Consider the following 13345-nt stretch of genomic DNA (forward strand, 5'->3'; position numbering starts at 1 on the left):
TTGGGCATGGTTAGACCTCACCCTTGTCACCTGAAGGCTCAATCAGCCTTTCAAATGATGCCTGGCATGCTTTTAAGGAGCCCAGGGCCAAAAATGGCCTTTACTTACACTTGATCAGCTTGACCACCTCCAAATGGTTCGAGTGTGTTACGAGGGTGCCGTTCACCTGGGGCAGGGAGGGGGAGAAAATTCAGTGTTTAGCAACTGATTCCCAACCAAAAGCATCCACAAACGACACAAAAAGCATTACAATATTTTCTTTCCCCACCCCCACCTCCATTACTACATCTTTCAAGACACCATCAGGCAAACAATTTATCCTTCTAACAGTTTATCTCAGTGAGCAGAGCTCTGCTAAAAGAAAACTATACACACCAAAAAAAAACCAACCCCACTCCAAGCAGTCAAACAAACATAAAAAAGCAATCCATCTCTGACTGGGCAGAAAAACAACAGGGCAGCTGATTTAATTCATTAATTTAAATGCCTGGTTGAAATCCCAGCTCTATTTGTGTCAGGAGCTGCTGCAGCACAAGCAATCACTTTGCACTAATAGTTTACACAGTCTTTTTAGTTACTGACTTGGTTTCTTAGTTGCTTGGCACTAAAAGAAAACATGGATCTGGGGACACTCAGGGGAAAAACAATAATTCAGGCAGACTTTATCTACAGGTGATTATTAGTAACTCTCTCTTCCTTCTCTTCCCTGCCATTTCTGTTTCTGTTGTATTTGTGATACTTGAACCTTGTAGGATGCTGAACTGACCCATAAAGCTCTGAAATGAGTGATCTCCACAACAAAAGTAACACTGAGCAGTGGGATTCCAGTGGTTACTGCTCTGGTACCCCCAGAACATGGAAACAACCCACTCCTCACTCTGCCAGGCAAATGAAAACATCCCAGCAGATGTACCAATGGCGTTTTTTCAGGGACAGAGCTCATTTAACACAAAGGATCCACTTCCCCCACAATCTGAATGCCCTTACCTTGATAATTCTATCCCCTGTTTGCACTCCAGCCCGCATGGCTGCTCCATCTGCAGGGAAAAGAAACCCCTCAGTTCCCATTTCAGTACAAACACTCAAAGAAAAATGGTTTAAACACTTTTGCAGTTTGATGCAAAACTATTTCCTGCACTCGGCCAAGCTTCCTCTGCCCCCAGCAGGTGAAAATCTCTGGGTATCTTGTCTAGAGCAGCTCTGTTCTCCCTTGGCAGTGCATACCCCACAGCCACAATCCCACCATGTTCCAAGGAGTCGTTTCCCTCCCCTTGGACAACCCATCAGACACGGAGCAGGCGATTTGCTGCATCCCTAAAGAGCCACCCGTCATTCCCAAGGAACAGCCGCCCCACCCACGGGGATTTTGGGAGTTTTCTCCTCCCTGTTTCTCTGATCCCCGTGGAAAGCCTCAGGCTGCTCCCTGGCTGGCACGTTTGGCCCCCTCCTTGCCCACCTTCCTTGACGGACTGCACGAAGACGGGGTTGTCTCCGCTGACCGTCAGCCCGAACCCGTTCTCATCCCGCTGGATCACGACACACCGCTGAACCAGACCTGCACCAGGAAGGTGGGGAAAGGCCAGGGGAAAGAGGAGGGGAGAGATACAAAGAGACACAAGCTGGGCATCAGTCCAAAACCTTATCCTCCTAGATAATCGCACAGTACTGAGAGGAACTGGTACAGTACAACAGAGGGGAAATATATGAGAGACAGAAACAGGGCAGCAGTCCAGGAATAGAGAGGGATGTCAAGACAGGTCAAGCTTATTGCTTCAGCTACACAAAACAGAGAGAGAGAGCAGCAGAGATGCAGACAGCTCTGGCACATCACACACAACTCGAGGTAAAAGCAGCTTTTAAGGAAGAGCAGCAGTACACAAACCAATGAGCATCATTCCCTTTGTCTGTGTTAATGGTTTTTCAGAGTACACCAGAGGGCTGTCATGTTCCACTTCATCAAAAACAACACACAGCTTCTACAAGAAGGCACAAATCTCTCAGACTAACACAGGGGGTTGGACTAAAACAGATTTAGTGATCAGGAAAAAGTTCTCCCCATTCTCAGCACAAGTCTCCTCTTGGGGCACCTTCTGTTGCAGGTGAGAATATCACACAGAGCCAGACCAGCAGCAGGGACCAAGTACAAGCCACACTTAACTTCCCTGAACAAGACTTCTGAAATAAAGACCCTGCTTCAGGCTACTAAAGTTCAGGGCCAAAATCCCAGGAGATGTGAGTCTGAATCTGCTCCTCCTTTAACTTGCTGTGAGACATCAAAGGCAACTTGTTTTGTTCCCTGCTATACTCAGTGTAATGTGAGCATACATTAATGCTGAGATACATTTACTTAGTAGGTGCAGCATTTTGACGAGGTGAAATGCTGATTATGTCTCTTGCTCACCTGAAAATGAAATAAGGGAAAAATAAAACAAAAGCAAGCAGCAGTCTTGGCATATTCATTGTTGAGCACTTCTCTAGGAGCATCTGCAAAAAGCCTCCCACAGTGGAGCCATTATCCTGAAAAGTGACTTTAGGAACTTTGCAAAAACCCTTATTTCTAACAGCTTGCTTTGCTGCTCCTTTTCTACAGCCACATCAGGCAAAATCCCTACACCAGCACCCTGAGAAGGAACTGGGAGTTCTCCACAATCAGATACCGAAATTGTGGCAGTTCTGTTTAGTGTGGAGGGAGCACAGGGAGCTGGCCCAGACAGACTGGCTTTTCTGGAATACTTTTTAAGGACTGAATTGTAACAGAGCATGGAGTCATACCCATGGCCTAAATTACTCTCACAGCACTACAGCTCCTTTCACTTCTCTGGAGCAACTCCTGATGGAAATGAGGAGCCTCAAGTGAAAACACAGCCTGCCCAGTCAGTCCTGTTCTCCTCCAGCGTGGTATCCATGAAAATGGGTGTGGGAGCAGTGGAAAAGGCTGTATTCCAGGACTTCTGCAGCAGTCTGGTCCCAGTGTCACATCCCAGTAACTCACCACACGCCCAGTGGGATGGGATGGGATGGGATGGATGCAAGTTGAGAGCAGACAAGAGGAGCAAACCCCCCTGAGCCTCTTGACATGGTTAAGGGAAAGAACAAGCCTCTCCCTTCTGCACCTCCCATTCTTCTGTGTGACCAAGCTTCTTGAAGCCTCACTTCACAAGAATGATGCCCCGGGGTGGGGTGTGGGAACATGTGCTATTCCATAAAAACAGCTCCTTTCCAGCCCTGTGCCAGCCCTACAGGTTTTATGAGTAAGCCACCAAACTAATCTTTTGACTCACAAGAACTGTCCTTCTTTAAAGACACAGGGTAGCCCTGAGCACTCGCTGCTCTTCCACTGGATTGTTTTTTTTCCAGAACCAATAACCCTTGGATCTATTGATGACCTTCCTCCTGGAATGAGCCTGATGCCAAAGCAGAAATGCAGCAGGTGATGCAACACAAACTGGCCTTACAGAGTTTAGTTCCCAGCTGTGCAACACCACAAGTCTCAATTTCACCCAAAAACCCCTTTGAAATTTAGAATGGGGAAACAACTGAAATTAGGACAACTTGAACCCAAGTAAGTCCATAATTGCTTTTTCCCTGTATTTGCTCCCTTCAGACAAGGAACAGGCACTTAACCCTTCTCCTAACACAACATAAAGGCTGGGCTGAGGTGTGGGCAGGCCAGCTGAGAGATTCCATCCTCATACACAGCAGCTTTCTAGTGATTTTACTGAAGTTATCTGAAGGTAACACTATTACCTGCAGAACCAGACCTGCTCTGATAGCACTCCTTGTCTGAACCAGGCACACTAAAAAGAGCAACCTTGAAGTGCTCTCTTGAACCCCCCAAAATCTGCCATTTGCTCCCTTGTGGTCCTTTAAGTAAAACACCTTCAGTTTGGAATCTGCTGCGTGGTGGAATTCTGAGAGCAGAAGCAGCAATGTTTTCATAACCCACAGCTGGTCCCTTGAACACCTCATCAGACACTCAGGAATGGACTCACAGGAAAGCCACAAACCACTGGGAGCCCAAGGACACCAATGCAGAGTTGCCAAGAGCTGCTCCTGTCACGCCTGGATATCACAAGAACACACAGGGACATTAAACTACCAACTAAACCAAGTGACAACCAGCTTCTCATTCACCTTTTTCCCCTTTGTGTTCCAATCCCTGGATGGAAATCCTGAGCTGTTTATTTTGAAATATCTTGCCATGATATTCCACTCTTTCCAGCTGAAACTTGGTGAATATTGCAAGGTCAGCAGAACTAATCACTGACAGTGCTCAAAATCAAATCACTAACAATGTTATTCCACGTCTGCTTTCTTTTGACAGTGCCTGGATGGCACAAAGTGAGGAGAAATCACTTAACCAAGCTTTAAGCACACAAAATCAGATTACACGGTTGTGCCTCGAGTGGATTCATAGAATTCTGTGGAGAAAACAATAAATCTGGATCTTTTTTTCTGTCCTCATGCAGATGGCAATTCCCCAAACTCACTGGTGTAGCCTCAAGCCGGGAGCACAGCAGAGCAGCCAACCCTGGGCTGGAGTTAGAGAGCTCTGAGATTAAAAATGAAAGCAGACAGAAGAACTGCAAGCAAAGCAAAGAGGATCCACTCTTCAATAGGTGGCACTAGTCCCTCTCCCTTCTCCAGCCCTGATCCAAGTGCCTTTGGACAGTGGGGAAGGGTAAAGTCGAACTTCTCAAGGTCATTGACACCCCACGGCTAAAATTAACGTCTCAGCCAGTCTTGCCAGACACATTTCGGTTCTCCCAAGAGCTCCTCGAGTGAGAAGGTCATTTACTTCATCTCCTCTTCTACTATTTGGAAGTTATTCAGCAAAACAGGGAATTTCATTAGCTGTTCCCAACAAATTGAGCAGAGTTCCATTCTGAAAACTTGACTGAATGGAGAGACCAGGTTGGACGGGGCTTGGAGCAACCTGGGCTGGTGGAAGGTGGCCCTGCCCATGGCAGAGATGATTTTTAAGGTCCCTTCCAACCCAAACCATGATCCATGAGGTATAAATTCCATCTCCCATAACACACCACGGCTTTTCCTCTGCTCCAGCTCTGCAGGACACGATGGGAGCTGAGATTTGTGAACTATAACCTCCCCCTGGGGCCATGAGGCCACAATAGGAAAATGAAGTTTAATGGGGACTGATTTGGAATGAATCATTCCATAAACAAAAAAAAACCAAAACCAAACAAAAAAACCCCCAAACTCCTTGGGGATTTGAGAATGTCCAAATGTTTCACTTCATTTGGGAAGCCTTCTTTCTATAAAGTATTTTCCTATAAAGTATAAAGTATATACTTTCTATAAAGTATAAAGCTGCTCCACAGAGTAAATAGAACCATCAGCTTTTATAAGGACAGATTCTCAGCGGATGAAATTCTGAATTTCAGTTCTAGTTATTACCATGATTTCATACCAGATGCCATATAAGCAGCATTCCTCAGATTCTTCCACTAACAGAAGTCATGCAAAGTCAGTGCAAAAAACTATACTGTTTGAATAGTGCAGTCCACAGAGCCTGGGTAAAATTGTTATTAACAATGGCACTAAATACTGCTCATAAAACAAGGGTTGGTAACCTTTTTAGAAAAAAAAAAAAGAGCCATGTATTTTAATGTGATAAATAGGACTATCTGCTCCCATGGCAACACCACATTCAACCCCTGTGGTCCAGCCCTCCCTGCATTCCCAGCCCTTCCTGGCTATTCTAAGGGTAGTGATGAGGGGCTCCCAAAAGTCCTTTAAAAAGGTCTGGAAAAAGAGTGACCATAACACAAAGCTGATAAGAACTGCCAGGAACAAACCAGGAAGAGTTAAGTTCAATTTCAAACCAGCTCAAACCTGGGGGTTCAAAACAACAAAAAAACCCCAAAAACCCCCCCAAATTTATCACAGATTTGGAGGCAAAATGTGAAAGAGTCTGTGTAAAGTCTGAGCAAATATTCAGGCCAAAAATTGGTCATTACTAACAATAAAGGAAAATATTTTTGGAGAGCAAACAAATCATGGGGAAAAGGAAAAGAGAAACTATCTCACCTACCACCCTGAGAGCTAAATTCAGTTGTAAATTCATATAAGAGATGAAAATTCTACTTTGAGAAACAAGTATTAAGTATCATGGGAGATCATGGCACTAATTAGTAAATTACAGCATATCTGAACCTACACTCAATCTCTCTCCTGATCATCTAAATTTTGCTGAATATACAAAGATAATTGGACTTATGAAAGAAAATATCCCGCTCTGAGCTCATGCCACTATAAATTAACCTCTGTATATCAGACCAATTTCCCTGCCTCACCACTCTGCCCCCCAGAGCCACTCATGTACTTCAAGAAATTCTGCTCTCTTAATTAAAAATTTCAAGAGGTAAGAACAAACACACACACACAAAGCCACACCTCCTTTTCCTGCTGTCATTCCAGACTTCTCTATTATTCCCTTTCCAACAGCCAGTGAGAAAAATATCAGCCCAGCATTTCTACTTGTAGGTTTTGGAATAGTTTGGGCCCATCCAAAGCAAACAGCAGAGTTCTCCACACATTCCACAGAACCCGGGAAAAGCAGAGGGCAGAGACAAAAGGCAGGGCCAGGTCCAACCCAGCCAAGGCCACTGGAAAGGAAGGATGAGTGGAAACTGCTCCCACAGCTCCTGGCCAGGGGCAGAGCATCTGCAGGAAGCTCTGGGGGAAGTCAAAGCTGACGTTAGGAAGTCGGGTTTCTGTCGGCCACACATGGAAAGCCACGGACTGAGGGGGGAGAGCAAACAGGCAGCCACCCCATCCAACACACCAAATGTTTCCTGTCATTAGCCCACAGCAGCTCCACAGCACCTCTGCTGTGCTGGGAGTGAGCAGCACTGGGAAAAGGAGCTCCAGGCAGGGAGCTGGGAATGAGGAACCAGCATCCACCCAGGGAACCAGCATCCACCTGGCAGGGGAGAACTGCTCCTCACGGGGAGCATCAGCCCCAGATCCCTGCTGTTCCACCCCAAATCCCTGCTGTTCCAGCAGGTCATTTTTCTGCTCACTCCCTCATCTCCCTGCTCATTCTCTCATCTTCCTGCTCGCTCCTTCATTCCCCTGCTCATTCCTTCATTTCCCTCCTCACTCCCTCATTTCCCCGCTCATTCCTTCATTCCCTGCTCATTCCCTCATTTTCCTGCTCACTCCCTCATTTCCCTGCTCATTCTCTCATCTTCCTGCTCACTCTCTCACTTCCCTGCTCACTCCTTCATTTCCCTGCTCATTCCTTCATTTCCCTGCCCATTCCTTCATTCCCTGCTCATTCCTTCATTTCCCTGCTCACTCCCTCATTTCCCTGCTCACTCCCTCATTTCCCTGCTCATTCTCATTTTCACATTAAGAATGGGCCCCCCCCCCTAAACTGCACCAGCTAAAGGGCTATTCCTTAGATTGGTTTAGAAGGAAATCTGCAGGGTTGGTGGGTTTTGGGGGTTTAGAGGTTCTTTTGCTTTTATTTTTTACTGGATTTTTGGGGGTAAGATTTTCTTGCTTTTATTTTTTATTGGATTTTTTTTTGTGGGTTACATTTTTTTTGCTTTCATTTTTTACTGGATTTTTTGGGGGTTAGATTTCTTTTATTGCTTTTATTTTTTACTGGATTTTTTGGGGGTTAGAATTTTTTTATCTTATTTTTTGTTGGATTTTTGGGGGTTAGATTTTTTACTGGATTTTTTTTTTGTGGGTTAGGTTTTTTTGCTTTTATTTTTAGTTGGATTTTTTGGTGGTTAATTTTTTTTTTTACTTTTATTTTTTACCAGATTTTTTTTTTGTGGATTAGACAGTTTTTCTGCTTTTATTTTTTATTGGATTTTTTTGGGTTCAGATTTTTTCTTTGCTATTATTTTTTCAGAGTTCCTCACAACCAGAGCCACGACAGCATCACTTTGCATTACTTTGGTGGTTTAAAAAGCTGGATCCCAGCCATGAACACCTGGCAGTTTTATTCCAGTGGAATGATAAAAGCTGATACTTGGAAGAGTCATTGCAAGTGCCCACAACAGGTTATGTAGCAGCAATTTTCTTAACAGATTAAAATCAGAAAGTGTCACAGACTGTTTTAAACATGAAGAGGGGGTAAAAAAGGAGAGGGAAAGAAAGGAAACTCATGGCTGGAGTCAGGACATGCACCCTTAGGAACAGGAGATGCAGCAGCACTGGCCAGAGTCAGCCCGGCTCCAGGGGTCTTTACAAGCTGTAGGATCCAAAAAAACCCATTAAATTGTAAAAACTTAATGCTTTCTAGTTTCTAACAAATATCTTTAGAGGCTGGAAACTGGACAAGTCGTTAAATAGAGTCAGGATGGGGAGTGTCCCAGGCTGACAGATTTGGGGGGAGCTGAAGGAGCAAAGGGGCCCGTCGAGGTGCAGTGACAACACCCTGATGTTTGGGGACACTGCCATCCCAAACCAATGGTGACAACACCCTGCTGTGTGGGGACACTGCCATCCCAAAGCAATGGTGACAACACCCTGCTGTGTGGGGACACTGCCATCCCAAACCTGTGGTGACAACACCCTGATGTTTGGGGACACTGCCATCCCAAACCCTTTGTGAGATGCTATTTATTGCAGTGCACAAGCCCACACAGAGCAGTGATACACAGCCCAGGACTGCAAGGTCACTCACTCCCTCTGGAACAAAGAACTGGGCAAGTTCATCTTCTTACATTTGTTTTATTTATTTACAGATACTCTGGGAAACGTGGGAAGGAACTGAGGGGAGATAACCTACAAATAATGCAAAAAGGACTGCATTGCTTGCTCTGACCTCCACAGCCAGAGCAAGACAGGCTTTCCTACAACCACACAACCCTTCTGGGGTCCAGCAGTGCCCCAAACCCCCTCCAGTGGCACGAGGGCCCGGGGTGGGTAACAGCAGAATATTCCAGGTGACAGCTTGCCAGGTTAGTTTTCCAGCCACTACAAAACTAGAAGCTGATACACTAAAGCAACACTGAAAAGTGGCCAGTTTGGCCAGTCCCTGCTGCAGAGCCAACCATGCAGATCATGGGAAGGGTGGGAAAAAGCCTGGGATGCACAGACAGAAAGCAGGAGCTGCCCAGGGATGAGGCTGCTTGAGCTTACCATATGTCTCGGATCTACTCTCCTCAGAACTAGACTTTGTCTTCTTGGAGGAGCTTTCTGCACGAGAGCAGGAGAGAAGGAGAGAGAGATATAGAAAATATGGAGACCAAACATGAGAAAAACAAAAAAAACAAAAAAAAAAATCCATGAAAAATAAAAAAAAAAAAACCAAAACGCAGACTGATTTATTGGGTTAAATCGTGCAAAACACACAAATAAGATGGGAACAAAACACAGGTGGAACACTTGGAATAAGGGGTGAATAATGAAGGTACAGGTAACACCACACAGAATCTTGTTACAGGATTTAAGACACAATAAAAGATGTTTTCTGCAATAACTACAGGAAGGATTCTGGATAAAAACAGTCCAAGCACAGAAGCTCTGGTATTGTTTAGCTCCAAAATAAGTGATCAACACAGGCACAGCAGTTCAGCATCCTGAATTCACCCCTTAAAAAGAAAATCCTTTTCTGAAGGCTGCAGTGCAGGTTCATCTGACCAGACCAGGGCACAAGCATCATAACAGTGGAGCCAGGTGACAGCTCTCAAAACTGGAGTGACTTTCATCAAATTAAGATTAGAGGATTCCTGAAGTTTGTTTCTGAAGAAAATAAATTCCTCCTCCCTTCAGAGCCCAGACCTCCCCCAACCTGAGATAATTTTACATTACCCACTTCCAAGGACTAAGGAAAAGAAGACAAAGCACTAATTCAGGTTTTCTCCCTTCCAGGATTTTTTAACTGGCATTTCAAGCCCATTTTCATTTATTTTGTGCACGCTGGGAAGGAGTCATGCAGCCAGTGACAGAAACCATTAACAGCCTGGTTTATAAACATCAGCTTCAAATGTCTTGTGCAAAAAAAAAAAACAAACCCCACATCCTACAAGTTGTACCATTCAAGTCTCCTGCCTTCCTTCCAGCAGCCCCAGGGACAGCACAATGCACAGACATGACAAATTCACATTGCAAGGGGCCAGGAGGCTCAGACAAGAGCCTGTCATGCATTTAATGAACACACACAGAGTCACTGGGTTAGGGTTTCAGGGAGAGGGAAGAATCCCTCATTTCCCAGACAGTTCTGGACAAGCTGCCCAAACTGACCCTAATTTAGCCTTTGGGAAGGTTAAAAAAAAAATAATAGGGGAGCACATCCTTTTAAAAGAGATGTTGCTCTTAAAATGTAGCACGTTGGAAAGTACAAATTCACTTTGCAAGTGACAGAGAGGGATCAAAATCCACAAAGGCCCAAAAGAACCCCCCAAAACTTAAAACCCAAACAAGGGAACCCAGCCCTGGCTGAGCCTACAACATCCCCCAGTGTGACACTCAACTAAATCACAGCTAATTACAGCATTAATCCTGACAGTTCAGGCTGACTTTTCTGAAAAAGTGCGAGTTCCAACTGTTCCCTGAGCAGCTCTAACCATTTACTGCCACACCAGCCCAGGTTTATCATTTATTAGATGTGCATGTTCAAAAGCGACGCCCCCCAAAAAGCACAACTCGGCTCTGAAAACCCCCTCTGCTGGGGCATTAAAATTAGCTTTTAAACCTAAAATAGTTTCTAAACCTCAAATAGCTTTCAAACCTGATTCCCCACAGTGCTTTTCGGATGGAAATGCTGGTTTTCACCTGGGGTTTTTTTTTTTAGGGCCGTACCTGTGGGATCGAAGTCGTGGGTGCTGCTGCAGCGCTCGACCTTCTGCTTCTTGTCAGCTGGAGACTCTCTGCTCAAAATGCTGCCGTGTCTGGGTCAGGGGGAAAGAAAAAAAAAAAAGAAAAAGCACAAATCCTCACCAAGCAGAGTACAGAGGAGCTGCTGGGGCTCCCAGAAATAACCTGAGCCGCTCAGGAGAAAATGGAGATTGAAACACGGGCGTTAAATTCGTTTAAAAAATTCATTTCCAGGCTGAATTGGAGTGGGAAAATGATCTCCCTTGGAGGCTTTGGGAGTGTATCCAAGGTTCTAGAAACAGCCTTGCTAACCTTCAGAATTAGTAACAGCAAGTGCATTCCCTTTATCGCTCAGTTTGAAAAGCAAAATAAAAATGAGGCTACGTAAAAGCAGATAAACCCTCCTGCAATCTGAACTCTGCCTCCTCCCCCAGCAAACCTTTGGTATCTTTGCATGCAAAAATTAAAGATTTAGAATATTCCTCCCCCCCCCCAGTAGATCATGTACCAACTCAAGTGTCCCTTTACCATCTCAAATCTCAGGTAAGATGAGCCTTCAGTGATGTGACAGAATGCAAATGTAACACTACGCCATGCACTTTAAGTTCACCACCAACTATCTTTTTGGCACCTTGTCCCCATCTGGACATTTAATTTCCTCACATCTGCAATGGGTACTGTGCTCTGGGTCAGCACACATCTTTATTTTTCCTTTCAAAAGCCTCCCTCACTCAAAAATGCTGCAGCATAATTTGCAATGAAGAGAAAAAGTCAAATTTCAGGAACTCAATAAACATAAAAAGTCAAATTTTAGGAACTCAATAAACATAAAAAGTCAAATTTCAAGAACTCACCTCGTAGGTTTTTTGAGAGGAAACCTGAAATAAAGAAAAGAGTACAAGTTTAGTGAACTTTTGTTTCTCAGTATTATCCTTCATACCAACACTAATGCTTAAATACAAAGTTATTTTACACTTCTGTGATACCATCACAAGAAATCCAATCTTTTTTTCTTTTTTCTTCAGCCAATTATTAGTCCATTTAGAGCTGATTCAGTTAAGTAAAGATATGTTTAAGGTTTCAAACAGAATTAAGAACAGTCTGCTCTCGAATCCAGCAGCTCTTTTGTCCTCACTACACATCTTCCTCTCATAACAGTTAATTCCCTCCACTAAAAATTAACATTCCTTCATTTTTGTGCCCTAATAGAGGTCCAAACTAACTGAAAACTCTCCTTCCCAGTAACACAGCTCATGTTGAAATTTAACATCTCTGTTGTCACAAACCTCTGTGAACTTGCCATCCTTGAGACAAGTGCAAGAGAGTGAAGTTAACCTGAAATTATATCAACTATTCCACATGTTATTATATATACAGATAACAAAAGCAACAAACCCACAGCAACAAGGTGTATATGTATTTTTAAGTAAGGGAAACGTGTGGCACTTATGAAATCAGGTTTTTTTCCCTTGAATTACTGCAGAAAATGGACAGAACAAGGTATTTGCCATCCAGCTTGAGGCACCAACTTCTAATTGCACAAAGCAGAATTCTTTCTTTCTCAGAACCTTTTACAAGTTTAACTCCATCCCTATTTGTTTCATGTTTTTAAGGTCCTTCAGCTACCAAGCAGTACATACATTTAGAGCTGTGTGTGAATATATAAAAACCCAGTAAGCCACTTTTTGTTCTAAATGAAGATCTACAGATGTTTTATAGCTGATAATTTTCATATATATATATATAATAGTTATTCTTAATGCATTCTCCTATTTATAAAGGTTTTCCAAGTGCTGGGGTGAGGGTTAGAGGGAGGAGATTCAAGACAATACAATTTTAATACCACAAAGGTTACCAGGGCAATAAGTGACAATTTATTATTATTATTATTATTATTATTTTAAGTTTAGCTTAATTTAAACAGACCAAATGGGTAAAGACCAATAGTCCCATGGTAGGTCTGTATTAAAAAAGACAACATGAGGGCAGGACAGCCCCAAGGACACCAGCTCCAAACTCAGACTTGAGCTGAAAGGTTGGGAGCTGCTCCAGCTCCCTCCTCATTACCTGAAAAACATAACTGGCTGCACAGAAGTGCTCAGCTTAATCCCTCTCTTGGAATAATAGCTGTGCCATTAAGTGTGGATCCACCCAAAACCCTGGCCAGCTCCCACATGCCAATCCCCTGTGCAAACATGCACTAATATGGCAACTCTGAGGCGAGCAGCTGATGACACATTAGGCGAGTGAAATTAAAATGTTGTCTGTCTGTTCCTGAAAATAATTAACACCCAGGAAGACACTCGCCATCTCTGAGATAACAGCATCAAAATTGGTGCAACTGCAGCTTCCAAATGAAGGGGGTAGGTAGGGCCTGCATTGCATAACCTATGGGCAAAGCAGCAGTTTGAGGGGTTAATTAATTAAAGACAAGAAGTGATGGTCCTCTTTCCTCCTGCCCCCCAAAAAGCTCTATTTTAATCTCAGAAGTCTGGGAAATCCACTCTGATTCACATCAAGCCTCTCCACCTGCAAAGCCAGA

At 44.0% G+C, this 13345-nt stretch overlaps 1 protein-coding gene across 3 annotated transcripts in view; it reads right to left on the bottom strand.

Moving 5' to 3' along the window:
• ARHGEF12 (Rho guanine nucleotide exchange factor 12) overlaps positions 1-13345 on the bottom strand; it is a 73296-nt gene that overhangs the window by 29607 nt on the left and 30344 nt on the right. For 2 of the 3 annotated variants that reach the window (XM_051812215.1, XM_051812217.1), the window contains exons 2-7: positions 11658-11681; positions 10789-10883; positions 9127-9183; positions 1457-1555; positions 988-1037; positions 109-166 (exon numbers count right to left, since the gene is read on the bottom strand). In XM_051812215.1, the coding sequence (XP_051668175.1) occupies positions 109-166; positions 988-1037; positions 1457-1555; positions 9127-9183; positions 10789-10883; positions 11658-11681 (383 nt within the window). The remainder of the gene's footprint in view (positions 1-108; positions 167-987; positions 1038-1456; positions 1556-9126; positions 9184-10788; positions 10884-11657; positions 11682-13345) is intronic. The other variant, XM_051812216.1, reaches the window with a different exon arrangement.

Source organism: Manacus candei, unplaced genomic scaffold (genome assembly GCF_025592945.1).
Source record: "Manacus candei isolate 608988 ecotype Guabito, Panama unplaced genomic scaffold, ASM2559294v1 h1tg000086l, whole genome shotgun sequence".
Taxonomy (NCBI): domain Eukaryota; kingdom Metazoa; phylum Chordata; class Aves; order Passeriformes; family Pipridae; genus Manacus; species Manacus candei.